General features: G+C 36.8%; 3 protein-coding genes across 3 annotated transcripts; all 3 read right to left on the reverse strand.

Annotated features, from left to right (window-relative positions):
- Positions 1 to 1,945: 1,945 nt before the first annotated feature.
- LOC141337435 (endonuclease domain-containing 1 protein-like) lies at positions 1,946 to 6,481 on the reverse strand. Its single transcript, XM_073843248.1, has 4 exons — positions 5,326 to 6,481; positions 5,181 to 5,225; positions 4,427 to 4,742; positions 1,946 to 2,830 (listed from the first exon to the last, which is right to left on the reverse strand). The coding sequence occupies exons 1-4, from the start codon at positions 5,331 to 5,333 to the stop codon at positions 2,159 to 2,161; spliced, it is 1,041 nt and encodes a 346-aa protein (XP_073699349.1). The 5' UTR covers positions 5,334 to 6,481; the 3' UTR covers positions 1,946 to 2,158.
- A 177-nt stretch (positions 6,482 to 6,658) lies between these two features.
- LOC141336203 (F-box/LRR-repeat protein 18-like) lies at positions 6,659 to 12,260 on the reverse strand. The gene is made up of 5 exons (XM_073841753.1): positions 12,102 to 12,260; positions 11,432 to 11,629; positions 8,359 to 9,935; positions 7,275 to 7,493; positions 6,659 to 7,186 (listed from the first exon to the last, which is right to left on the reverse strand). The coding sequence occupies exons 1-5, from the start codon at positions 12,120 to 12,122 to the stop codon at positions 7,036 to 7,038; spliced, it is 2,166 nt and encodes a 721-aa protein (XP_073697854.1). The 5' UTR covers positions 12,123 to 12,260; the 3' UTR covers positions 6,659 to 7,035.
- A 1,866-nt stretch (positions 12,261 to 14,126) lies between these two features.
- On the reverse strand, positions 14,127 to 17,783 carry actb1 (actin, beta 1). Its single transcript, XM_073841754.1, has 6 exons — positions 17,666 to 17,783; positions 16,607 to 16,731; positions 15,859 to 16,098; positions 15,122 to 15,560; positions 14,856 to 15,037; positions 14,127 to 14,771 (listed from the first exon to the last, which is right to left on the reverse strand). The coding sequence occupies exons 2-6, from the start codon at positions 16,727 to 16,729 to the stop codon at positions 14,628 to 14,630; spliced, it is 1,128 nt and encodes a 375-aa protein (XP_073697855.1). The 5' UTR covers positions 16,730 to 16,731; positions 17,666 to 17,783; the 3' UTR covers positions 14,127 to 14,627.
- Between the last annotated feature and the right edge of the window lie 7,681 nt (positions 17,784 to 25,464).

Raw genomic sequence — 25,464 nt, forward strand, 5'->3', positions numbered from 1 at the left:
GTCTTTAACGTCAAAATCGCCCTACAATGCTGTTTTACCTTTTTTTTGTAAAGGGCATTTGATCTTCTTTGTATGTTGACTTTGTAAACACTGGCTCGGTATTTCTGCAGCGATGTAGGACGATTTTGAAGTTAGGGAAGGACCACAAGATGGGAGTTTTTCGACATATCCTAACTGTATTGACCTGGATCACACAGACTATGCATGCACATCGCAGAGACAAGACAAGACGAGCATTTAAGGTTACAAAGTTTATAAATCCTACAGAAATTAGTTTTAATCATTTAACCACCACAGCGTCTTGTCTCCGTTGGCAACACGCAAGATTTGTGTGGATGGCAAGTGACAGAGAGTGCAAGTGTCAATTGTATTTGTAATTTAGTTTCTTTTTTCTTGTCTTCATTACTTGGCTGAGTTTTGGTTTGTGTCATCTTCCCATCAAAGGCCTTTTATTTTTTCAGTCAAAAATTATTATTGTGGATCTTTCTTTTTTTTTTTCTAGAGCAGCATTGGTGAGAGTAAAGGTGGCATCAGTGGCATAATAAACATTTTTTAATTTGGCCAATTGCCTATATTGTGGACCAGAAAATCTTGTTGGTGATGTTTCATTTACAAACAAATTGAGCACATTCTCTCTCAAAATTCTGCACATTTTTGGCTGATCTACCAGAGAGAAGCAACAGCATCAGCACATGAAGAAGCAACATCATGATGAGCAGACAGATTATTAAATTCTCTGCAAAAACGACAACCACGTAATCCTTTTTTGAACAGCTTATAACATTTGAATAACAAATAAACTCATATTTACAGCTGTACAAGTCATAGATCAAGCAATTTAGTGAATACAAGAATGTAAGAAACATGATAACACCTTCTGTGTAGTAAATGTCTATAATTACATATTGAACAAATGATAAAGAAAAAAATATAAAAGGCCAAAGTCAGCTCTACAGATATTACAGTACATACCCACACCTTAGCCAAGAAAACACTGATGCAAACATTTCTAACCTGGAAATGAGCAGAAGCACACAAACTTGATCCACCACATATCTCCCTACGGCTAAAATACATATTTAAACAAATGTCCACCTAACAAGTATGTGTTTGTTTTTTAAAACTAAAAGATAAATCTTTATTGATATTAGATGGATGTTGCTGGATATGGAATGTAGCGGCCTTAAATATGGAATCCATCTGACATGCTCATTTTGCCAGGTGGCAAAATGGCTGAATACCACAGTCGAAATAACCCTAACCCTATTTTGTTTTCACCGCTGGTTTATTTTCTAGTCATGCAAGTATAGGTCCTGTCTGCTTGAATGAGGAAAGAAAAATTCTTCAAAGGTGTTTTCCAAGCTTATAGGTTTCAATGACACATGAGGATAAAAGTTTACTAGTTGTTCCAGATAATGTGCATTAACAACATTCTTGAGCAAAATGATCAGATGATGCTCTTGACAACTTTCCAGCTCCCCTTATAGAGCATTGTGTTTTTTTTTTCTCTATTCATTTTGATGGATCTCATGAGGTAAACAAGAGCACTGGCTGAATATGTAAACACTTTCTGATAGTATCATATTTTCTCTTTTGTGGTTTTTGTTGAAATTATGCCTAATTTTGTTTTACATTCCATTTATTGTAATTTTCTTAGAGAAATGAATGCGAATACATTCACAAAAGTGTTTCATATTTCTCTCTATTGTGTAAAAAAGGTCATTAAAACTTTTTATCTCGCAATTATAAATTTATTTCTCAGAATTGCGTCATATAAACTCAAAATTCTTAAGTTTTTCTCAGAACTGTGAGATAAAAAGGCACAATTTTAAAGACAGAATTTTTTTTCCTTCGCAGTTGCAAATTATGCAAATTTTGTAATAATGTAACTTTATGAACGCACAATGATCTCAGAGTTTGAGAGTAAATCGAGACAGAATCTGTGTCAGGGTTATGGCTTAGTTACAGTTTAAATGAAACTTTATTTCATATCAGTGTTACATATGATGCACTCCAGTTTCACATTATAACTTTTTCAATCATTAAATACAAGCAAACTTTTCTAAGAATTGAAAGAATTACAGAATTACACATAAAACTGGAGTTAGTACACCTTTTCAAAGCATGAGCAGGATTTTCTTTATGATTTTGATAACAGTTACAATAATTTAGTCGGAAGTAACAATAACAACAAAGAAAACATTTGATAAAGTTTCTCTTTCAAACAATAGCTCACTGGTGCTTTATTCTGAAAGAGATTATTTTCATTTTCTGAGTCGCTTTGTTTCTTCGCTGGGAGATCTGTAGATCTATCAAACAACTCAAATGAATCAACATTATAAAGTTGTGCCAACTCGGTCTTTAAAGCATCCACCGTTTTTTTTTCATCAGGACGAACGTTCTTATTCTCTCCAATAAACCCACTTGAGAACTGACATTTGTTATTGTTGTCTAAGCAGCAGTACGCAGTCCAGAAATGACTAGGCACTGTCACGTTGTTGCCTATGACTTTAGCACCTGGTACCACCCCTGTCACAATGTAAACAGAATACTTTTTCGGTAGACATTTATTGGACAGGTTTTTTGCAATTTCTTTTTCTAGTACCCACCACTGACCTCGGTTAAAAGAGAAGTTTTGTGGAGCAGCATTGGTGAGAGTGAAGGTGGCATCAGCACAGCTCTGTGACTTTGCCTGGTAGACTGGTGCCAGATGACCTCTGTCGAAACCAGAATTCTCGTAGTCTCCATTGAGAGCTTGATGGTCTCCAAGTCCTTCTTTTTTCACATCTTTCTCACATTTCATGTTTGGTAATGCATTATTATCATCAAGCTGCAACAGTGAATCAATTTAAAACATTAGCTTAAAGAGGAGAAGACCAAAAAAAAAAATCATACTAATACATGAAACTGAAAAGTTTTTAATAAGTATAGCAAACACTTTTAGACCAAATCTATTGTTGTCTATGCTTGATTCTTAACACGGTGTTGTTACCTGAAAAATCCACAGCTGTTTTTTTTTTATTTAGTGATATTTGTTCATGAGTCCCTTGTTCATCCTGAACAGTTCTTCAGAAAAATCCTTCAGATTCCACAAATTCTTTGTTTTTTCAGCATTTATTTTGTATTTGCATGATTTTGACATGCATCCTTTCACACTGAAGACAACTGAGGGACTCATATGCAACTATTTCAGAAGATTCAGATGCTCCAGAAGGAAACACAATGTATTAAGAGCCAGGGGTGAAAACTTTTGAACAGAATGAAGATGTGCACATTTTTCTTATTTTGCCTAAATATCCTTTTTTTTTTCCATTTAGTACTGCCCATCATCAGCTACAGAAGATACTTAGAAGACAAAATAAGTCTGATCAAAATACCCTGATCTTTAAATTGAAAAATGTACACCACTTAATGCATTGTCTTTTCCTTCTGAAGCATCAGTGAGTGTTTGAACCTTCTGTAATAGTTTGAACCTTCTGTAATAGTTGCATATGAGTCTCCAGTTGTCGTCAGTGTAAAAAGATGGACCTCAAAATCATACAGCTATTGTTGGAAAGGGTTAATACGCACAAAAATGCTGAAAAAATAAACGAACAGAATTTGTGGGACCTGGAAGATTTTTCTGAAGAACAGCAGGCAGTTTAACTTTTCAGGACAAACAAGGGGCTCAAGAACAACTATCACTAAACAAAACATATCTGTGGCTCATTCAGGTAACAACACAGTATTAAGAATCAACCGTATGTAAACATTTGAAAAGGGTCATATTCTCTGGTGGACCATATGTAAACATCTATTATGTGAAATATCTTATTCAGGTCAGTACTAAATAAAAAATAATATGCATTTTGTATGATTTGGTAAAATAACATTTATTGCAGATTCTGCAAGGCATATGTAAACTTAAGACCTCAACTGTAATATATTAGCAATCTCTTTTATTTTATAAGCATTTATCTGATTTAGCATCCTCATGTTTCTTCAGATTTTAAAGCTGTTTGACACATTCTTTGGTGCTCATACAGATTGATCTTAAATTACTTTGAGGAATGTAATGTAGAGACCCGTGGACCTCAGAATCTGATGGATTTTGTTCAAAAGATCTCAGATTCAAATTTATGTTTTCTTTAAACTTATGACACAGTATAAACAAAGATTAAGACCTGTTATCAAAGGAGGTTTCACACAAAGTATTGCATCATAGGGTGCCAATTGCATACAAATTTAGATTTAGAATTTAGAAAATTATTATTTAAAAACTGTATATTTTTATATTTAGTTTACTTAAAAGGAAAGATTAAATGTAAAACTAAAAGGATAAATAAATAAAATATATATATATATATATATATATATATATATATATATACAACTATAACAAGGTACAACAATTACTTGAACCCATTTAGAGTAATATTTCACTTACTTGAGGTTCAATGTACCACTTGTTTTGTCTTGTGCAGTTCCGTAGCCCTTCAAACTTGTAGGCTGAGTACACAGGGATCTTTTTAACTGTGTCATAGAATGTGGCATAATAATCAACATTATTTAGAGTTTGGCAGATCTGCCTGTATCGTGAATCAAGAAATCTTGTTGGTGATTTTCCAATTGCAAAAAAATGACCACATTCACTGGTAAAGTCCTGCACAACTCTGGCCGAACCACCAGAGAGAAACGACAGCATCAGCACTTGAAGAGGCAACATCATGATGAAGAGAATGAGAGGTTTCAGATCAAGTTCTCTGCAAGATCAAGAGCCACAATACATATTTTACATAAAGCATATATTTTGCAATATTTAAATCTCATATGTGACCCTGGACCATATAACCAGTCAGAAGTAGAATGGGTATATTTGTAGCAATAGCCAACAATACATTGTATGGGTCAAAATTAAAGATCTGAATAAAAGATTGTGTCCCTTGAAGATATTTTGTAATTTTCTACCGTAAATATATCAAAACCTAATTTTTGATTAGTAATATGCATTGCTAAGAACTTCATTTGCACAACTTTAAAGGCGATTTTCACAATATTTAGATTTTTTTGCACCCTCAGATTCCAGATATTCAAATAGTCGTATCTCAGTCATATATTGTCCTAAGAAACCAATTTAAAAAAAGACACTTATGACAGATTTTGTGGCCATGGTCACATATAAATAGCATAATTGTACTTACCTCAAAATGTATAGCAGTGCAATCAAAGAACAAGTAGCTATTAACCTATTCAATGAAGAGACAGTTTAGTTTAGTAATTAAACAATGGAACTAATATAATATTGGAATCTAATATTAAACCACTAAACAATAAAGTATAAAATACCTGGTCATACAGGAAAATCCGCTCTTTCCTATCTTTGAAGGCTGGACAGTTAGCTGTACTGCTCTTTTGGCCAGTGTTCATACAGCATGACTAGGCTTTTGCAGATGAGCAACAACGTAGCACTGCGTCTAGTCTTCAACCAATGAGCAGGTCTATGTTACACTACTCACAGTCTCACTTTACTGTAATAAAGCAACCTCCTATTGCATGAAAGCACAAGCATTAGTCGACATCCAATATTTATCAGTTACGGTCTTGCAATTACAAGAAAACCTTTTCCCACAATTTTCAGTTAGTATAAGTATGTACTTTACATTAATTTTTGTTTTCTTTGCACTCAAAAAGTACTGTCATAACTTCATAAAATTACGGTTAAACACATGGGCTATATTATCCATGTCCTTACTACCTTTCTTTTTAATTTTCACAATATTTCACTCTGAATGCTTTATTTGTAAGAGTTAAAGGCTTTCTATAAAAGTTTGAAACTCTTAACAATCAGAAGACTGTCAGCAAATTACAACTTTCGTTTATGTCTTTCCTTGATGTGTTCATAAGAGAAGAAGAACCTCATAGAGACCAGCTTTGTGAATCCTATTAACCTATTCATTGTAAAGATGACTCAAAAGAACATCATGCACCCAAATCAGACATCAGAAATTATCTAATGAACTCTCACTATTCTATTACCTGTGAGAAACAACAAATGTCTGATAACCTAAAGGTCCAACAATGTTGGACGGATGAATGAACGGATCCATCCATTTGCAAGCTTTATTTACTTGTTCACAGACAATTTTAGCACAAAACACACTTGTTTTTTTGTTTGTTTTTTTGCCTTTAGCCGTTAAATGCACTTTGATATTTTTCTCTACAGAAGTAATTTATTAGTTTTATGCCTTCAGGAGTTAAATGCACTAAAGAATTTTCTGTTTGTCATCAAGTTCATCATTCAGTCTTTCTATTTCATCACATTTAATTTTTGCTTTTCTATAGTTTATTTTTAACACAAGTGGTCATTTTGTAGCCCAATCTCTTGAAATGTAAATTGACCTAAGCGATTGCCAGTTGATGAGCGACAAGGGAATAAAATGGTGCTGAAAAATAGCCTAACCATAACAATAGGCAAAATGTGATAATATGGTAAAATATGGTATAGAAAAATTACATTCTGATCAATGGAAACTAAAATTTTAAAAAACAAACAAAATTCCTGATATTCCATGACTTAGACAAAAAAAAAAAAAAATCCCTGACTTTCAATGTCAGGAATAGACCTTTTAAAATTCCATGATATTCCAGAAATTCCATGACTGGTGGGAATCTGTCATTATGTTCAGAAGACATGTCTAAACTGTGGCTATAGCATCTCAAACTAAGAGACAGAGAATATCTCAGTGCACACAAAGCATAAAGATATGAACAAGGTTTTATTTTGGCACATATACAGTAATGTTTCAACCTGGTAAAGACTTTGTGTACACTGCATCTTTACTGGGAAACGATGACCTTATTAAACACTGTGATTGCCATTTGGCTCAATAATCTTTTAAGTCCAAACTAATGGTTTTCCTGAAATCCTTTCACCAGATTGCTATTATTAAATCTCTACAACACATAATTCTGATCTCTCTTTCACAAAATAGCACAGGTCAAGCATTACCCAGGTTAATCCAACACATGATTTCTATTTTCTGATTTCACCTCATGTCACTGTTTCATGGGCTCCTCAGTGACACGGCTTTTGAAAAGCGTGATCTCGTCCAGATGGCAAAGTGGCATACCTCTGATCACATGGGCCAGATCCTCATGTAGTAAAGGGTAAATCACCACACTAAGCGCTGGACGAGATATTGAAAAACTGCAGGAAGAAGAGAAAGAACTGGTAACTGAAATTATGCACTCATTAAGGAAGTCTTTATTATTGGTAATTCTTTAAAGCAACTAACCTGTCCAGGAGACTTTTCTGCAGTGTTTTACAGGCCACCAGGGTACCACCCATGAACATGTGGCACATAATGACATCAGCGCAGCTCTGCATGAAGGCTGCCACAGCGGTGGGCTGGAAGGTGCCATGTCGAGAAACTAAACACAGACGCTGCATCTGGTGACACTGACTGAGTGCTTCAAAAAAAGCGGTGTTCGCGTTAAAGTAGGGCTGCTCCAGTCTGCAGTTTCACACATATACAAAGAGAATAAAAGAAGGAGTTAAGCTAAAATGGTCATCTAAAATGATTAATATTAAATTATTACTTACACTACTAGTCAAAGGTTTTTGAACAGTAAAATTTTTAATATTCTCTTCTGCTCACCAAGCCTGTATTTATTTGATCCAAAATACAGCATAAGCAGTAATACTGTGAAATGTCTATCATTTAAAATTTATTTCTATTTGAATATATTTTAAAATGTAATTTAATCCTGTGATCAATACTACATTTTCAGCAATATTACTTCAGTCTTCAATGTCACACGATCCTTCAGAAATCATTCCAATATGCTGATTTGCTGTTCAAGAAACATTTATTATTATCAATATTTAAAACAGCTGAGTACATTTTTCAGGATTCTTTGATGAATAGAAAGATCCAAATATCAGCATTGATCTGAAATAAAAAGCTTTTATAACATTATACACTATACCATTTAAAAGCTTGGGGGGGGGGGTGTAGAAATTAATAACTAATACAGTAATTTTTAGATAAATGCTGTTTTTCTGCTGAATATTTAAAAATGTTACTGTTTTTGGTGTATTGTGGATTAAAAAAATGTGGCCTTGGTGAAAACATTTAAAATCTTACTGTTCAAATACTTTTTCACTGGTAGTGGGATCAAATGTAACCAAACATTCAGGATTTACAGCAATTCTGCCATTATGATGCCGCCCCCTATTGGTGAGCTACAGTTTTAACATGAAATTATTTGTGGCATTGTTAGTGTTAGTTATATATATATATATATATATACACGATTAGAGTCTATGATTAGATTGACTACATTTTGTGCATGGAGAGTGTAGTCACAAATGTTTACCTTAAGTCCCTGAGTTGTGTACAGTAGGAAAGAGCCTCGAGCAGTGCCTGCATGTAATTCATTGTCTTTAAAGACCCAAGATTTGCCAGCGATAACGAACGAAGGTCCTTGCACCCCTGAACCAGCTCGATCAGGCCCGTCCCCTTCAGAACTCCCGGTAAGTGAGCGAGGGTGAGCTTGCGCAAAAATTTCATCCCTCCCAAAGCAGCTAACTCACCATCTCCAACATTGTAGGACCAGAGGCAGGCGGCGGGGTCCTTGCGGATGGCCGGCTCATTCCGTGGCATGGCAGAGGAAAATCCTGCGCCAATCAGCTCCAGCTCCACTAGATGCGGGCAACCTTGAAGCAGTGGCTGAATGCACAAGCCTCTATCCTGCTGCTCTTCTCCCTGACCCACGGTGATCTCTGTTGTGGGCCGATATATGGGCACACCGATGCGGCTGCTCTTTTTAAGCCCGAGAAGTAGTGATCTCGAGGTGAGATCTGTGTTGGAGTCTTGATTGTTCACAGATGCTGGTGGGGATTGTGCCAAGGCACACACCGGAAGTGCCAAGGAGCGCAAGGCATTGAGATGCCCCAAAGCGCCACACAAGTGTCCATCCTGCCCAGCGGGAAGAGCATGGTGGTAGTGTGTGGCAGATAAATTAAGATGAATAAGATGTGGGCAACATTCAGTAAGCGCTTTGACACTCTCCGTGTCCATCTCCTCTTCACCCTTCCCACAGCTCTCTGAGAGAGGCCCTCGGCCACAGCCACGCAGGTTGAGACTCTGTAAGGGTGTGAGGTCACGACCCGCACTAAGGAGCACATGTAGAGGGTTGAACCCTGGAGATGAGCAACGTGAGATATTTAGGTACTCGGGGCAGCCATGCGCCAAGACCCGCCCAAGTATAGCACCGTCTAACCATGTACGTGGAAGCTGGAGAGCACTAACGGTGTTTCCCTCTGTTGACGCCATGCTCTCCATTAGCGCCATCATTGCAACTGGTCTTGGAGGCGCGGGGCCTGGCACAGATAGTACCAGTCCTGTAAGACCCTCCGGGACTCTCATACTGAAAACAGCCAAGTAGAGCGCCAACAGAGTGCGATTGACTTCACCAGGTGCCAGGCGTGCGGAGAACCAACGCAGGTTCTGATAGTGCGGCACGCTGCTCTGGCCAACCATCAGCTGTGCGCAACCACCCGCTTCCCTCCAGCCCTCACTGGCCTCTAGGTAGAGGTGCAGGCGGCGTAGGGCGCTGCAGCAGGGCACCACGCCGTACGAGGGAGTTAGCAACGTCTGCTTGAGGTCCTGCAGACGTGCCAAAGCAGACTTGCCCTCGGCGCTCAATTGATGGAGATCAAATCCTGGCCCCACATCCAATGCTAGTGAGCGTAGACAACGAAGAGAGGTTAGCAGATGCGAGAGGCGAACTGAAGTCAATCGACAGCCTGAAAGGTCCAGGCTGACCAGAGCTTTACAGCGGGTGACTTGATCCACCGTGGAGCCGGCCAACCAGTAGCAGCCACTCAGATTTAAAGACTGGATGTCACCGGAAATGTTCTTCAAGAGCTGCTTCACAGCATTGTCATTTGCCTGTGAATAGGAAGCAATGCAAAGGTAAGATTTTCAGGTCTTGGTTGCTAATTCTGCTTGTAAAGTTTTCTAAAACCGGTCAACTTTTTAAAAGAGGTTTTTGAAATTTGATGATGTTTGATGGTAATGTTTATTAAAGAAGTCACTTCTGCTCACCAAGCCTGAATTTATTTGATCCAAAGCCCAGCAAAAACAGTAAAAATATTTCACATTTTTACTGTTTTTAAAATAACGGATTTCTATTTGAATATTTTTTGAAATGTCATTTATTCATGTGATTTCAAAGCTGATTTTATTGCATCAATACTCCAGTCACGTGATCCTTCAAAAATCATTCTAATATTCTGATTTGCTTCTCAAAATTTGATGAATTTATCAATTTGATGAATATAAAGTTCAGAAGGACAACATTTACCTGAAATAGAAATCTTTTGTAAGATTATAAAGCCTTTATCATCACTTTTGATCAATTTAAATGCATCCTTGCTGGAAAAAAGTATTTATTTCTAAAAAAAAAATCATTTCTATAATTTAATTTCCCCCCAAAATAATAATTATACTGACTATATCCAGCCTTTTGATTAGTATAGTGTATAATGTTAAAAAATAAATTCTGATCTTTGGATCATTCTATTCATCGAAGAATCCTAAAAAAAGTACTCAACTGTTTTAAATATTAATACTACTACTACTACTACTACTACTACTACTATCTAATACTTAAATGTTTCTGAAACAGCAAATCAGCATATTAGAATGATTTTTGAAGAATCTTGTGATACTAAAGACTCAAGTAATGATGCTGAAAATTTACATCACAGGAATAAATCATATTTTAAAATATATTCAAATAGAAAGCAGTCTTTTTCTCGAAATTTCGATTTTTTTGCACCCTCAGAAGTAGTTTTATCTTGACCAAATATTGTCCTATCCTAACAAATCCTATCCCTATCCCATATATCAATAGAAAGCTTTCAGTTTATGTATAAATCTCAATTTCAAAAAATTTACCTTTCTGACTTGTTTTGTCATCCAGGGTCACATAAATTTCCCAGGAATCGTTGCATGTTTCCATGTACATTTGATGAAATGTACAAAAACAATTAACATGTTTATTAATTACATAATAACTTATATTAATTGTATAATACCTAATACTTGTTTTTATTTACTATAATATATGAATTAATTTTGAAAATAAATATTAAATAAAAAACAAATTATACATTTAAAAATTAGCAAAGAAATACTATAAATGTAAATATAAATACGTAGATTTAAATTCACAACAAAAGTTACATTTATGATTTAATTTATTCTTTTTTTACTGGCCCGAACGTGCAAGAACTGTTGAACCCTGATCAGGCATCAAAACATTATAATGCACATTAGACAAGATGGATAACTGTTCAGTAATTCTGGAATCTCAAATGGAGTATAATAAAATTCTTCTGCCCTAATCAAACCGTTGTTTGCCAGAAATACTATTAACTTACTGTGTATTCTTTATGCAGGTGTGCATGGGCTCTCAAGCTCTTGTCCAAACAGAGAGTTCGAAGTTTCTGGCACACTTGACTCACATTGAGCATCAGGTCATGGCTTGGAATGAATCGCAGGATATTGAGTAAAATCTCATCCGAGAAGTCGGAGATGGTGACATAGGTCTGGGAAATGCTGTCTGAGCAGCACAAAGCCTGAAAAACACAAAGAAGAAAGAGTCATTAATACATAGCACTAAATTGACTAGATTTTGTTAATTGTTTACTAAATGTGAAGGTGAAGCCCTGCATGCTCAGCTTCTAAATAATGTTTTACAATACAGCTGTGGTAACCACTACTGTCAAAACAAATGTCAAAAATGACAGAAAGCTTTTTAAAAGCTAGTCACGTTATTCTACGATTTATACCCCTGTTTGTGTATATACAGTATTTAATACTATATTACATAAGTAAAAAAAGCCAGTAATATAGTATTACGATATTATCAAGTTCTGCAAATCTGTTCCTTACGAAGACTGAATATCTTCGTGCCCAAATAATTAAAAATAAATGTAACCTAATCGTTTCAAAACGTTGTTTTGCTAAATTAAATTAACGTTAATTTTTGTAGGCAACAAAATGTAGACGCTAACTAGCATTACTAATCAGCCATCAATTATAACTTACCGTTTCAATTTGATTATCCATGGCGCTTTGGAGAAATGTATTTGGATATGTATTTCACTAATATACAAAAATAAATTCTTGCCATCTCAGTAAACGTATAATAATGTATCCATTGAAAATGTGGTTGCCACTGTAGGCACACATATAGCGGCAACCAGATGTAGCACCATCGGAACGTTTGAAAGGCGTACCTTTTTCCGGTAGGATGCAGCTAGTAAAAAGGTCCCCGGGTGTGGCCCTTTTTCTTTCTTCTTCTTTTTTTTTTGGTTTATATAACTTTCATAAAACATACAATGCCATTTACCAGCAAGGAAGTCAAACAGAATTATTTGGGAGATCCCCGGGTGTGGTCTAAGCTTGAAACACCTAATAGACAAACATTTACATTTATTTATTTTCGTTTTCAATCTTGTAACGATATTTATGAAGAGGAAGTAAATAAACTCATGGGGTTAAATAGTGATACGTGAATATATATGGCAGAGTATATCAAATCGGTTTCGTGCAGATAGTACACATTTACAAACTCACTTGGCTTGGAGTTAGTGAACTAAATAATACCGTAATAGCCACACATGAGACTAAAATTATTAAAACAAATTGCTTTCAATTCAGGTTTAATGTACACTGCTGTACATGCTCATGGTAAAGTATATCAGGCTTAATAGTATGCTATTTGTCCTTTACCTTAATAAAAAAAAAAACTCTCATGAACAGCATAGAGTATTATCTCTTATTTTTAATATATGATTTGTAACAATGTGGTGTAACTTGATTGAATGAACAAAGTCACCTAAAATACCACTTAAAGTGCAGTTCATTTGTACAGTTGAGGTCAAAAGTTTATATACACCTTGAAGAATCTGCAAAATGTTAATTTTACCAAAGTAAGAGGGATCATACAAAATGCATGTTATTTTTTATTTAGTACTGATCTGAATAAGATATTTCACATTAAAGACATTTACATATAGTCCACAAGAGAAAATACTAGTTGAATTTATAAAAATGACCCTGTTTAAGAGTTTACATACACTTGATTCTTACTGTTTTGTTACCTGAATGATCCACAGGTGTGTTTTTTTTTTTTTGTTTAGTGATAGTTGTTCATGTGTCTCTTGTTTGTCCAAGGCAGTTAAACTGCCTGCTGTTCTTCAGAAAAATCCTTCAGGTTTAACAAATTGTCTGTGTATTTGAACCCTTTCCAACAAGGAAATGATTTTGAGATGCATCTTTTCAGGTGCAAATTGCTCACTGATACTCCAGAAGGATAAACAATGCATTAAGAGTTGGGGGGACTTTTTGAATTTGAAGATCAGGGTAAATTTAACAATTGTCTTTTGAAAGGTAATACTAAAAGAAAATATATTCAGGCAAAATAAGAAAAATTTACACATCTTCATTCTGTTCAAAAGTTCACACCCTTGGCTGTTAATGCAGAATTTTTCCATTGAAGCTTCTGTAATAGCTGCATGAGTTAAAAAAAAAAACCGCATTGTTAAAAAGGGTTCAAAATACTTAATGCTGAAAAACTAAAGACTTTGTGGACCTGAAAGATTTGTCTGTAGTGGGCATAAGTTATTTCTCGTGGACCAAGTAAAATATTTCACTCAGGTCAGTACTAAATATCATTTTGTTAATCTGGCTTATTTTAGTAAAATTTTACTAATTCTGCAAGGTGTATGTAAACTTCACCTCAATTGTAAGGACTTAATTCAAGATTGTACAAGCAACATTAAAGACATTTGACTTTACAAGTGGTATGAAAACTAAAGAACTTCTCACGTGCTAAATTATGGCAACCCAGATCATGCCTCAAATAATATTGTTTTAAAAGGACTTAAAATGTGCCATTAATGCTTTGACACTGCTGGAGCCAGGTTTGAACAAACAGCCAACTTAATGCACATTTGGTCCAACAGACACCAGCTAGAAACTGCAGTTAAGATTATAGCATACTGTTTGAATTCAACAAGGTTTAAACCTGAGAAACTGCTTAAGAGAAGTGAAGACAGAGACAGCGTGTGGTTTTATATGTGCACGTTTTATTTGGGTTTACTTGTCAGTGTACAGAGACACCCTGGCTTACATACGTAAGGGACGTCCCTCATTCACATACCCTAGGGGAGTCCTGCAAGATCTTCACGTTTAAAAGGTAAAGCTTTCCCCATCATTGCAACAATAACAAACTGGGCCAAGTTTAAGGCTGAAGTACAAAAAGAAAAAACAATGCATTTGAGTACATAATTTACATAAACACTATAACAAAGGTCATGTATGCCCACAGCGACGAGGGCGAAGTGGTAGATGCTTCTGGAATGACTAAAAGAAGAAATGTACATTGAAGTCCTCTCGGGGAAAGCTCCTCCCCCTGTTAGACAACTACCTCCCTTTCCAGTTTCCGCATCCTGAGTCAATGCGCCATACAGAGCAGAAGCCATGCTGATGTCATCTTGTTCGAGAGGTTTAGGTTGGTCGTTCGTTTCAATCCCACTGCATGGCCATTTAGGGTGGCAACAGTTCTGTTTAGAAGCACTTCCTGTGGACGATGGAAGGGCCGGACTCATCGTACTCCTGCTTGCTGATCCACATCTGCTGGAAGGTGGACAGGGAGGCCAGGATGGAGCCACCGATCCAGACAGAGTATTTACGCTCCGGTGGAGCAATGATCTATGGGAGAAGAGACATGTTAGCTCACTTTAACAACAAGATTAAATTGCAACTAAGAGACATTAGACAGCTAAGGTGCATCACCTTGATCTTCATGGTGGAAGGAGCAAGGGAGGTGATCTCCTTCTGCATACGGTCAGCAATGCCAGGGTACATGGTGGTACCTCCAGACAGCACTGTGTTGGCATACAGGTCCTTACGGATGTCCACATCACACTTCATGATGGAGTTGAAGGTGGTCTCATGGATACCGCAAGATTCCATACCTGTATGAAAGAAACCAAAGTTAATCTTTCTGATCTAATCGGTGAACATAACCCTCTGCATTTCACACACAGCATGAAACTCACCCAGGAAGGAAGGCTGGAAGAGAGCCTCAGGGCAACGGAAACGCTCATTGCCAATGGTGATGACCTGCCCGTCAGGCAGCTCGTAGCTCTTCTCCAGGGAGGAAGATGAGGCAGCGGTTCCCATCTCCTGCTCGAAGTCCAGGGCCACGTAGCACAGCTTCTCCTTGATGTCACGGACAATTTCTCTCTCGGCCGTGGTGGTGAAGCTGTAGCCACGCTCGGTCAGGATCTTCATCAGGTAGTCTGTCAGGTCACGACCAGCCAGATCCAGACGCAGGATGGCGTGGGGAAGAGCGTAACCCTCGTAGATGGGCACGGTGTGGGTCACACCATCACCAGAGTCCATCACGATACCAGTGGTACGACCAGAAGCGTACAGGGAGAGCACAGCCTGGATGGCCACATACATGGCAGGGGTGTTGAAGGTCTCGAACATGATCTGTAGAAACAAGCAAATGTAGATGTTAGACATCTTCCTTTACTCTTGAAGTTCAAAAACCAAAAAGGCACTGCATGGTCACCATGCAACAACTTCTCACACTCAAGACAGTGTTAGAAAAGTGAAGCATCAGAAAAGTCAACCATGCAGAAAACACATTTCAAAGACGGATAAACCTTCTATCAGGAGGTCATGGCAGAGGACAGAGAGCCTGAGAGGAAATGGATAGAAAGGAAGTGAACCAAGAGGAAAGAGACAAGAGCAGTAGGATTCATAGGAAGATTTGACACAAACACACCTGTGTCATCTTCTCCCTGTTGGCTTTGGGATTGAGGGGAGCCTCTGTCAGGAGGACAGGGTGCTCCTCAGGGGCAACACGCAGCTCGTTGTAGAAAGTGTGATGCCAGATCTTCTCCATGTCATCCCAGTTGGTCACAATACCGTGCTCAATAGGATACTTGAGGGTCAGGATACCTCTCTTGCTCTGAGCCTCATCTCCCACATAGGAGTCCTTCTGTCCCATGCCAACCATCACTCCCTGGAGAAAAAGAGAAGTTTGAAGATTAGGTACCAACCAATTCAGCAAAGGGAAATGAGTAACGTTTATTTCAAAGGGATGCGGATGGAATCCATACATAAAATTGGCTTGAAAAACCTTTAAGATTCAGAAACACTAATAGTATTCAATGAAAACTAAAACCTGAACCAAATAGATGGATAACACTATAGTATGTTGTACAGTGGTCTTTAAAAGCATCTTCATAATCGATTAATGTGAAACTGACACTTATTGAACAAATGTCAACATTAACGTCATTTAATCTCAATTTAGTTGAATGTCGTCTGTAAAAGCTGCTGTACAGCTAAAATTGTAGTTAAAGTTCAAAATTAACACTTTGCTTCGTTGAAAATCTGTATTGCATTAAACGCTATACAACGGTGGCTTTACATTTAAAACAATGAGTAGTATTATTGGCAATAATGAGACACTTTAAAACTTCAACCATTAATAAACTGTCGTCAGATAAAAAATTAAACGTATATACCTGATGCCTGGGTCGGCCAACAATGGAGGGGAAAACAGCGCGGGGGGCATCATCTCCAGCAAAACCGGCTTTGCACATACCGGAGCCGTTGTCGACGACCAGGGCAGCGATTTCCTCATCCATGGCTGTAAAAAGGAGGAAAATTGTTAAAAAGGAAATCGTCAGTCTCTCTTTTAGGCGGTTATGTCTGAAGTTTTGACGACTGGCCGGTAGGAGGCGCAAAGGCGCAGGGATGAAACCAAGCGATTTGAGACAAAGGAAGTGGTCAGGCAGTCTCACTATTGCCTTATATGGCAATAAGTTCGAGCAGCTCAATGCCGCCGATTCAGCGTGTGGAATCAGACCAACGGACACGACCACTCCCAGTTTCAAAGGCCGAGATAAGCGCTTTTGAAGCGCTTTACCAGACGGCCACCATTATGCTTGCAAAAATTAACCTTCGTCAAGAGGATATGAAATGCAGGCATTTTAGCATATACGAGTGCTGCAATCCTATTTAGTGAATGAAAAACCAGCCTTTTGAAATCCCATTAAAGCTAACGTTAAATAATCAAAAAGAAACGTCAAACGATCTTTTAAAGGTTTAGACGTCTCTGACGGAAGAGATGCCGGTTACTGTGTTAGTGGCCACACCCACCATTCAAACTGCGAACATAGCCACTGAGAAAACCATTTAGTCTAATAAATCCACAATTAATTGCATTACATAAATCAGTTAAAAGCACTTTACATCCAAAAGCATAAATGAAGCTCATCTGGTTACAGAAAGCAGCTTTAAGATTAAATCCGTCCAGCTGAGAAGACTAAAATTACTAGCGGTTGATACCATTGAGATTTAAAAAGGCATAGAATATTTGTAGGTTTAAAAGCAGAGCTGTAAAACTCAGTAAATTACGGTTTACTAAAACCGCATTCAGAATTAAAACTCAAGTCACATACCAATACGTGCTCTGCGTAACTTCAACAATAATAAATCAACTTCAATAAATCAACCAGCGTTACTAGTTATAGTAACATAATACTAAACGCCATTTAATATTGATATAAAGCCAGTCTCACCTGTGTATTAGTAGGTTATTGTGAACAAGGAGTGTGAAGATCTTCTCAGCGTGCACTGAAAACTCTACAATACTATGCGTGAGGTGGGTCACAGTTTTATACCCGGCGCTGCGGCCGGCTCCTTCCATATAAGGTAAACTTTCGGCATCGAGCGCTCTGATTGGCCAGCCGCCGTCCACTTGGCGAGTTTCAAGCTAGTTGCTTGAAATTCAAGTTCTGAATTGAAATAATGTATGGCAGGGCAAGTCGAGCAGGCAAATTTATTTTAAAAATGAAAACAGGAAAAGTCATTTAATTCCACGTAGCCTTATATATACTATTGATGAGTGAAAAGAAATTAAATTGATTTGACATAGGACGCAGTGACATTATCTCACGATTCAGTGTAGATTCAGTTGTGGCTTTTTACTTTGTATGTAATACATTTTTCATAGCGACTAAATAGTTCGCTTACTATCTCGTTGAAACTCTAGCAATGGATCAAATACATTTAAATAAGCCTTTAATCAGGATGCAGGAATGACAGACAGCACTGCAGCCCACTGCGACATACTGTTCTTGTTTTCCTACAACTTCTTAATCATACATTATTTGTCATTATTTCAATTTTATTGTATGTAACTGCATTAGAAATGACCATAGTGTAGTAGCCTATATGGGAGTCTTCATTATTGGTAAAACAGGAGAATTATTTGATCATATCTTTTTGATTTGATATTTCCAATTTATATGACATAATCGTACGTTAGCTCAAGGCGATTCATTCAGGATTAGCTCATAAAAAGACATTTATTGCTCGCTTAATGCGAATATCACATAGGTCAGTTTGTGTTAGATGAACTACGTGGGCGTGGCTCCCATTTAAACTACAGATATTTCTCATGACCACTGTAAGATCGACTGTAAATTAGTATTAACTTGTCACCGTTGCACTGTTTTAGGTAATCACAGGTCACTTAATTTGTGCACAATGCTTTGGATCAGTTTGTCGTTTGTAATGCTGTGAATGCAGCTGCAGGCTGCGGATGCTTCAGGAGTCATTCAGATATGAATGAAATGTTGACGATTTCATGTTCGGACCGATGTCTCCTGTATACACAGTGGCTCTTAAGTACACAAGATCAACTAATTTTTAAACATTTCATCTTATCGGGTTGTCTGCAAAACAGAGCCTACAAAACAATGGCATGCTGCTCGCCTGAACCGGACACTTCCTGTCAGCCCGGCTTTTGCGTAATACGTCATAACCGATTACGTTTCACGCTGCTGCATTAGACAAACCTTGGGAGTGCTCACAAACTACACGCTTTGTTACTTTGGATTTTTTTAAATAATACTCATATGTCAAATAGTAGTATGCGTCATAAGTGTTTCCTAAATGTTAAATGCGGCCATTTTGAAGGCTAAATTTCCCTCAGTGTTAGCATTTGACAAAGTAAACCTTTGATAAAGTGGTTTTAGCCCCAAATCCCTGCTGAAAAAAACAGCATATGCTGGTTAGGTATGTTTTGGTGCTGGGATGCTGGTTTTAGCTGGTTTATGCTGGTCCTTAGCTGGTTAATGCTGGTCATGTTGCTGGTTTATGCTGGTCATGTTGCTGGTTTATGCTGGTCAAGGACCAGCATAAACCAGCAAAGGACCAGCAAAGGGTCAGCATAAACCAGCAAAGGGCCAGCATCCCAGCACCAAAACATACCTAACCCAGCATATGCTGTTTTTTTCAGCAGGCATGTCATCAAAAAGAAATGAAAAGTTTCTGAAAGCTTTTTATTCTACTTAAACGAGACCCCATATTTATTTATTCTTTATGAGTTAATGTATTTTGTTTTATAAGTAAGTGATAATCCATGTTATGTGTGCTGCCTTTGGCATGGGCAATCTGGGACGCGTGGCAACACGTCTTGACTGGGGTGCTCTGCATTTTTTGTTTTACCAATGTGAAACTGAAAAGACAACAATATTTTGTTTTATGTTATGTTAACTATCCAGGAGCTAGTTATATTGAAGCATGAGTGTGTCACCACAGTGTAGTAGTGTGTGATTTATCTAGTGACGAAAGTGACTTGTCATCAAGAGATGCCTGGAATGATCCTTCTAACAGCATTGACACCCAATACACCCGCCCACCCCATCCAAACATGCCTAGGCGTGCAACTGTATTAATATTCACTTTTGAGTACGTATGTACCGGTTCCCACAGTGAACTCAACTGTTTAATCTTAACATTATACCTATAGCTCAGTGAGCCATAAAGAAAAGATAAGCTTAGTCACAGAGGTGAATGAGTCATTGTTACAGCCTATTGCCACATCATTTTTCACAAAGTGCTTCACATTCCTAGTGTATGGAATATGTAGAGCATTCAATCTCTCTGGGGTGTGTGAGTATCAGCTTGATGTTTAGGGTGTGGGGGGCTAAAACTCCACCGGTTATAGCATATGTGCGTGTTTATGGTGGTGTTCTATCTGTTTTGAAATCAATATTGTTTCTCTCATCAGCAGAATACTGAAGCCCTTATAAGGATGTTTCAAACAGAAAGAGGAAGAGGAAGAGAGATAGACGACTTAAAGTCTTACACCCACAGCACATTGTGACAATTCTGAGAGGAAGTCGCTGGAGCGTATATCAGAAAGGAAATAAAAAGTAAGCCAAGCTTAATTTAGGCCACTCTTAGAGACAAGTCTAGCGTATAAACTGTGGTAAGCTTGTAAAGGGAGATTGTTCAGTCGTTTATTAGTTTAGGCAGCTTTTTTGACATATGGTCATGTTTATAGTGATGGAGGCTACCAACATACACACACACACACACACACACACACACACACACACACACACACACACACACACACACACACACACACACACACACACACACACACACTCACAGCAGAAATTAAATGTTTTCTTCCATGTAGCCATATACAGAGTTCAAACATGTTAACATGTTATGCTGCCCAATATAAAGTAAATTAAATAACCTTTGTGTTGTGTCTTGTTTACAGAGGCACTGTGTTCAGGGCCCTTTAAGAGATATTCAGCCAATCTCCTTATAAGGCAATCTCTGGATGAGTCACATGGTATAGTACTTTGGAACGCCAAGGCGAAGTCACATGACTCCTTAAAGCGGAAATTAGAGTGATTGAGACTCTGTCTCTGTTCTCTTGTCACTGAATTTATTCAGAAGGATTCTTTGTTTTAAAAAAAACATTATTGGTCCTCTGTACTTTATTTAACATAGGAGGATGGAAATACACAATAAGATTACATATACATACACTATAAGTGCCCTGCTGACTGTCTCCACCCATCAGACCTGAAGTACCCTATATGGAAGCACTGACAGGTAACACACACTCACGCAAAGATCTGATGGGATGGACTGGTGGATGCTGCTCTTTCTAAACAAAGGGGACAGGTAGGCTCCTAATATGGAAATATATCCAAAATGACCAAAGTTGACAGAAAGGAACTAAGCATGATTGGTTGTGTGAGTAAGATACATGACATACTGTATGCCATGATGTAACCCCAATGTTTGTTTTCCACAGGTACAAACCTTTCCCAGGTGTTTTCCGTGTATGGCAATAGGTCAGTCCTGCTTAATCCTACTCAGAGCAGTTCAAAGCTCAGTGCTTTGCATTTAGTTGAGATATTTGGTGCAAGCCAACTTTATGTTGCCTAATTAGGCTTCTACGGGAGAGTGTAGCAAAAAGGCAAGGAGCTCTCATACGGAACTCTCATAAAATGTAACACGATTTATATTCCAAATAAGTTCTCTGATTGTACATGCTAAATAAGGAAAAAAGGGTGGCGGCTCAAGTGGCTGTCATTTCAGGAATGTATATGTGTCAGAACATGCACAAACTCAGGCACATTTGAAAAAAGATTCAATTTCACTTTTCACATGGTTGTAAACATGCAATCATGTCACTTAGGTTCTCCATTTTAGCACTTTTGGCACACAAAAAATTGTTTAATTAGGTACAGTTTAAGTCAAAAGTTTACATAAACTTTGTTTGATGTTAATTATTTTACCAAAATAAGAGGAATCATACAAAATGCATGTTATTTTTTTATTTAGTACTGACCTGAATAAGATATTTCACATAAAAGATGTTAACAGATGTTAACACAAGAGAAAATAATATTTGAATTTATAAAATTTCCCTGTTCAAAAGTTTACATACATTTGATTCTTAATTCTGTGTTGTTACCTGAATGTGTTTTTTTTTTTTTTTTTGTTTGTTTGTTTAATTAGTGATAGTTGTTCATGAGTCCCCTTGTTTGTCTTGTTAAACTGCCCGCTGTTTTTCAGAAACAAAAACCTTCAGGTCCCACAAATTCTTGTTTTCTTTTCAGGACTTTTGTGTATTTGAGCCCTTTCCAACAATGACTGTTGGATTTTTAAATCCATCTTGTCACACTAAGGACAGCTGAATGACTCATATGCAACTATTACATAAGGTTCAAATGCTCACTGATGCTTCAGAAGGAAACACAATGCATTGAGAGCCTGATGAGTGAAAACCACATTTGAAGACCAAAGTAATTTAACTTATATATATATATATATATAGAGAGAGAGAGAGAGAGAGAGAGAGAGAGAGAGGGGGGGGGGGGGGGGAGAGAGAGAGAGATGATATTTAGGCAAAATAACAAAAATGTACACATCTTCAATCTGTCCAAAAGTTTTCTCCCCCGGCTCTTAATGCATCGTTTGTCCATCTGAAGCATCAGTGAGTGTTTGAACCTATTGTCATACTTGCATATGAGTTCCTCAGTTGTCCTCAGTGTGAAAAGTTGGATCTCAAAATCATACAGTCATTGTTGGAAAGGATTCAAATACACAATAATGCCGAAAAACCAAAGAATTTGTGGGACCTGAAGGATTTTTTGGAAGAACAGTGGGCAGTTTAACTGTTTAGGACAAACAAGGGACTCATGAACAACTATCACTAAAAAAAGATTAAGAATCAAGTGTATGTAAACTTTTGAACGGGGTCATTTTTATAAATTCAACTATTATTTTCTCTTGTGGAGTATATGTGAATATATTTTATATAAAATTACTTATTCAGGTCAGTACTAAATAAAAAATGAACATTTAGCAGATTCTGCAAAGTGTATGTAAACTTTTGACTTCAACTGTGTATTTAAAATTAAAATTCAAAACTGTTCAAAAGTCTGAGGTCAGTCATTTAAAAAGAATAAATAAATACTTTTATTAAGCAACGACATTAAATTGATCAAATTTGACAAGAAGGACATTTATAATGTTAAAAGATTTCTCCTTCAACACTGTTCTTCTGAACTTTCTATTAATCAAAGAATCTAAAAAAAAAATTAAGCATTACAAATATTAAACTGTTTTTAATAATAAGAGATTTATAGCTATTTTAAATTGTAATAGTATTTCACAGTATTTTTGATTAAATAAATGCAGACCTAAAATTTCACCAATCCAATATTTATTGTATCATAAAAAAGTTTTTCTGTACAAATTATAATCATATTTTCTACAGTGAGTTTCAACAACTACAAAATCATCAGCAGGGAGAGCTGTTGAGTCTGAGCAACACTCATAGATCATGCAAGATTTAATGCAAGGCTATGTAATACTTTCATGACACACAGATGGGGTCGGGTTCAAGCGTTCAAGATGCCTTTTTGACTTTTTGGCATACCTTCCTTATCATGGGCACAAATCCCCAACAGACACCAGGATGAAGCAATCCAGATGTTACCATGTTTTTGACTTTCAATCTTTCAGGTCTTTGGACAAAGAAGGAGATGCAACATGTATCGTGTGAACTGATGTTTACAAAAATGTAAGCTGACAAGTAATAGCAAAAGATTCTTCCTAATCTCAAAATTAGAAATATGCCACATTGCACATTAACAATATTTTAACTGCTACTTATTTTTGAGTTAATTGGAGAGAAAAAACTAAATCTAGCTTGCAGCATTATATATTTTAGGATGTTATTTTCACTTAATGGTTTCATTAGTTGGGTTTGACAGATGAACCTCATTAAATCCAGAGATTTGCACATTGTGCATCGTTTACGCTACTTCATTAGCACACAGTGATTACAAGTGTATCTTAGTTAATGCTGATTTTGAACTGACAGAGCAGTCTGGAAGCCTGGAAGCAGGTCAGCAATGTATAGCTGTGGGCCACATAAGAGTTCAGCTCATTAAGACAGTAAATTAAGCTTGTTTAATTCCTTCTATGTATATGAATGCAACCTAAACCTAGCTTTAGTAGTGTTATTTCTTGTCACAGAGATGCTTTGTCTTTTTTCCCTCCAAATTTTTAGATTTTTAAATTTTACATTTCATGTTGATTCTATTTGCAACTAGAATTTTAACTTGAATCCAGCACACATATATCTGTCTGTATAAGAAATAGCCTAACTGATGTGAATAACACTTTGTTCCTTTAATGCAATCAATAATTTTATCTCTGCATGTGTGCATGTGCAAAAACTAAAAGGAGAGCATATGAGTGGAGAGATTTAATTTCCATCAAACAGTCAGCAGAGCATAAAGGACTCAATCAATATCCTGTCCTTTACAAGAGGAAGAGGAAAGCTGCTGTTTGCCCTGAAAATAACCTGAGCAAGTTCCTGCTTCCTTCATCATGTCCTTATTTCAGCTGAGCAGAGGATATGTTTGCAGAACATGTATATGTATCATTTTGTGGTATAAATCCACAGTATGAGCAGTCCATTCTCAAGCAGAAAATACAGAGTTAGATCCATAATATACAGTATACTCACATTAAACATGATGTATATAGATTTCCTGTGTGTATGTACTTATTTTAATCTTATATTTTATATTCTTATTGTAATGAAATAATTACTTGAATGACACTGGTGAGGCCAAACAAGATTTTTAAGTAATTTAAAAATGTTAAATGCACTGAAAAAAAAATGGGAAAATGCAGATTTGTGGTATTTTTACTTAAAGGAGTAGTTCACTTTTAGAACAAAAATTTACAGATAATGTGCTCACCCCCTTATCATCCAAGATGTTCATGTCTTTCTTTCTTCAGTTGTAAAGAAATTATATTTTTTTGAGGAAAACATTTCAGGATTTCTCTCCATATAGTGGACTTCTATGCCCCTGAGTTTGAACTGAGTTTCTCCTCCAACTTTAAAATTGTCCTACATCACTGCATTTTTTGTAAAGGGTGTTTGATCTTCTTTGCACGTTCACTTTGTAAACACTGGGTCGGTACTTCTGCAGTGAAATAGGACAATTTTGAAGATGGAGGAGAAAATGAGATGGAGGTTTTTCCACTGGAATAAACAGAGTTCACGTAGAGCTGGGTAAGACAAGTGTTTTAGGTTAAAAAGTATATAAATTGTAAAAATTTTTAGAAAATAACCGATTGTTTTGCTAGATAAGATTTAGATTTAGAGCCCTTTGAAGCTGCATTTAAACTGCATTTTGGAAGTTCAAACTCGGGGGCACCATAGAAGTCCATTATATGGAGAGAAATCCTGAAATGTTTTCCTCAAAAAAACATTTCTTTACGAGTTAAGAAAAAAAAAAAACATGGTTGACAAGGAGGTGAGTACATTATCTGTAAATTTTTGTTCTGAAAGTGAACTACTCCTTTAATTTCTTTCATTTTGTTTGTAATTCTGTCAAATGTGCAGTCTTGGGGTTTGTAGTTCTCAGCATGCTTTACATGGGAGCTGATGGGCCAAAATCAACAAATTAACTTGTTATTCATGAGTTAGTCACATAAAAGATTTGTTCAATCTGAATGTTATTATATATTCGTA

The sequence above is a fragment of the Garra rufa genome, chromosome 6, assembly GCF_049309525.1.
Source record: "Garra rufa chromosome 6, GarRuf1.0, whole genome shotgun sequence".
Lineage (NCBI taxonomy): Eukaryota > Metazoa > Chordata > Actinopteri > Cypriniformes > Cyprinidae > Garra > Garra rufa.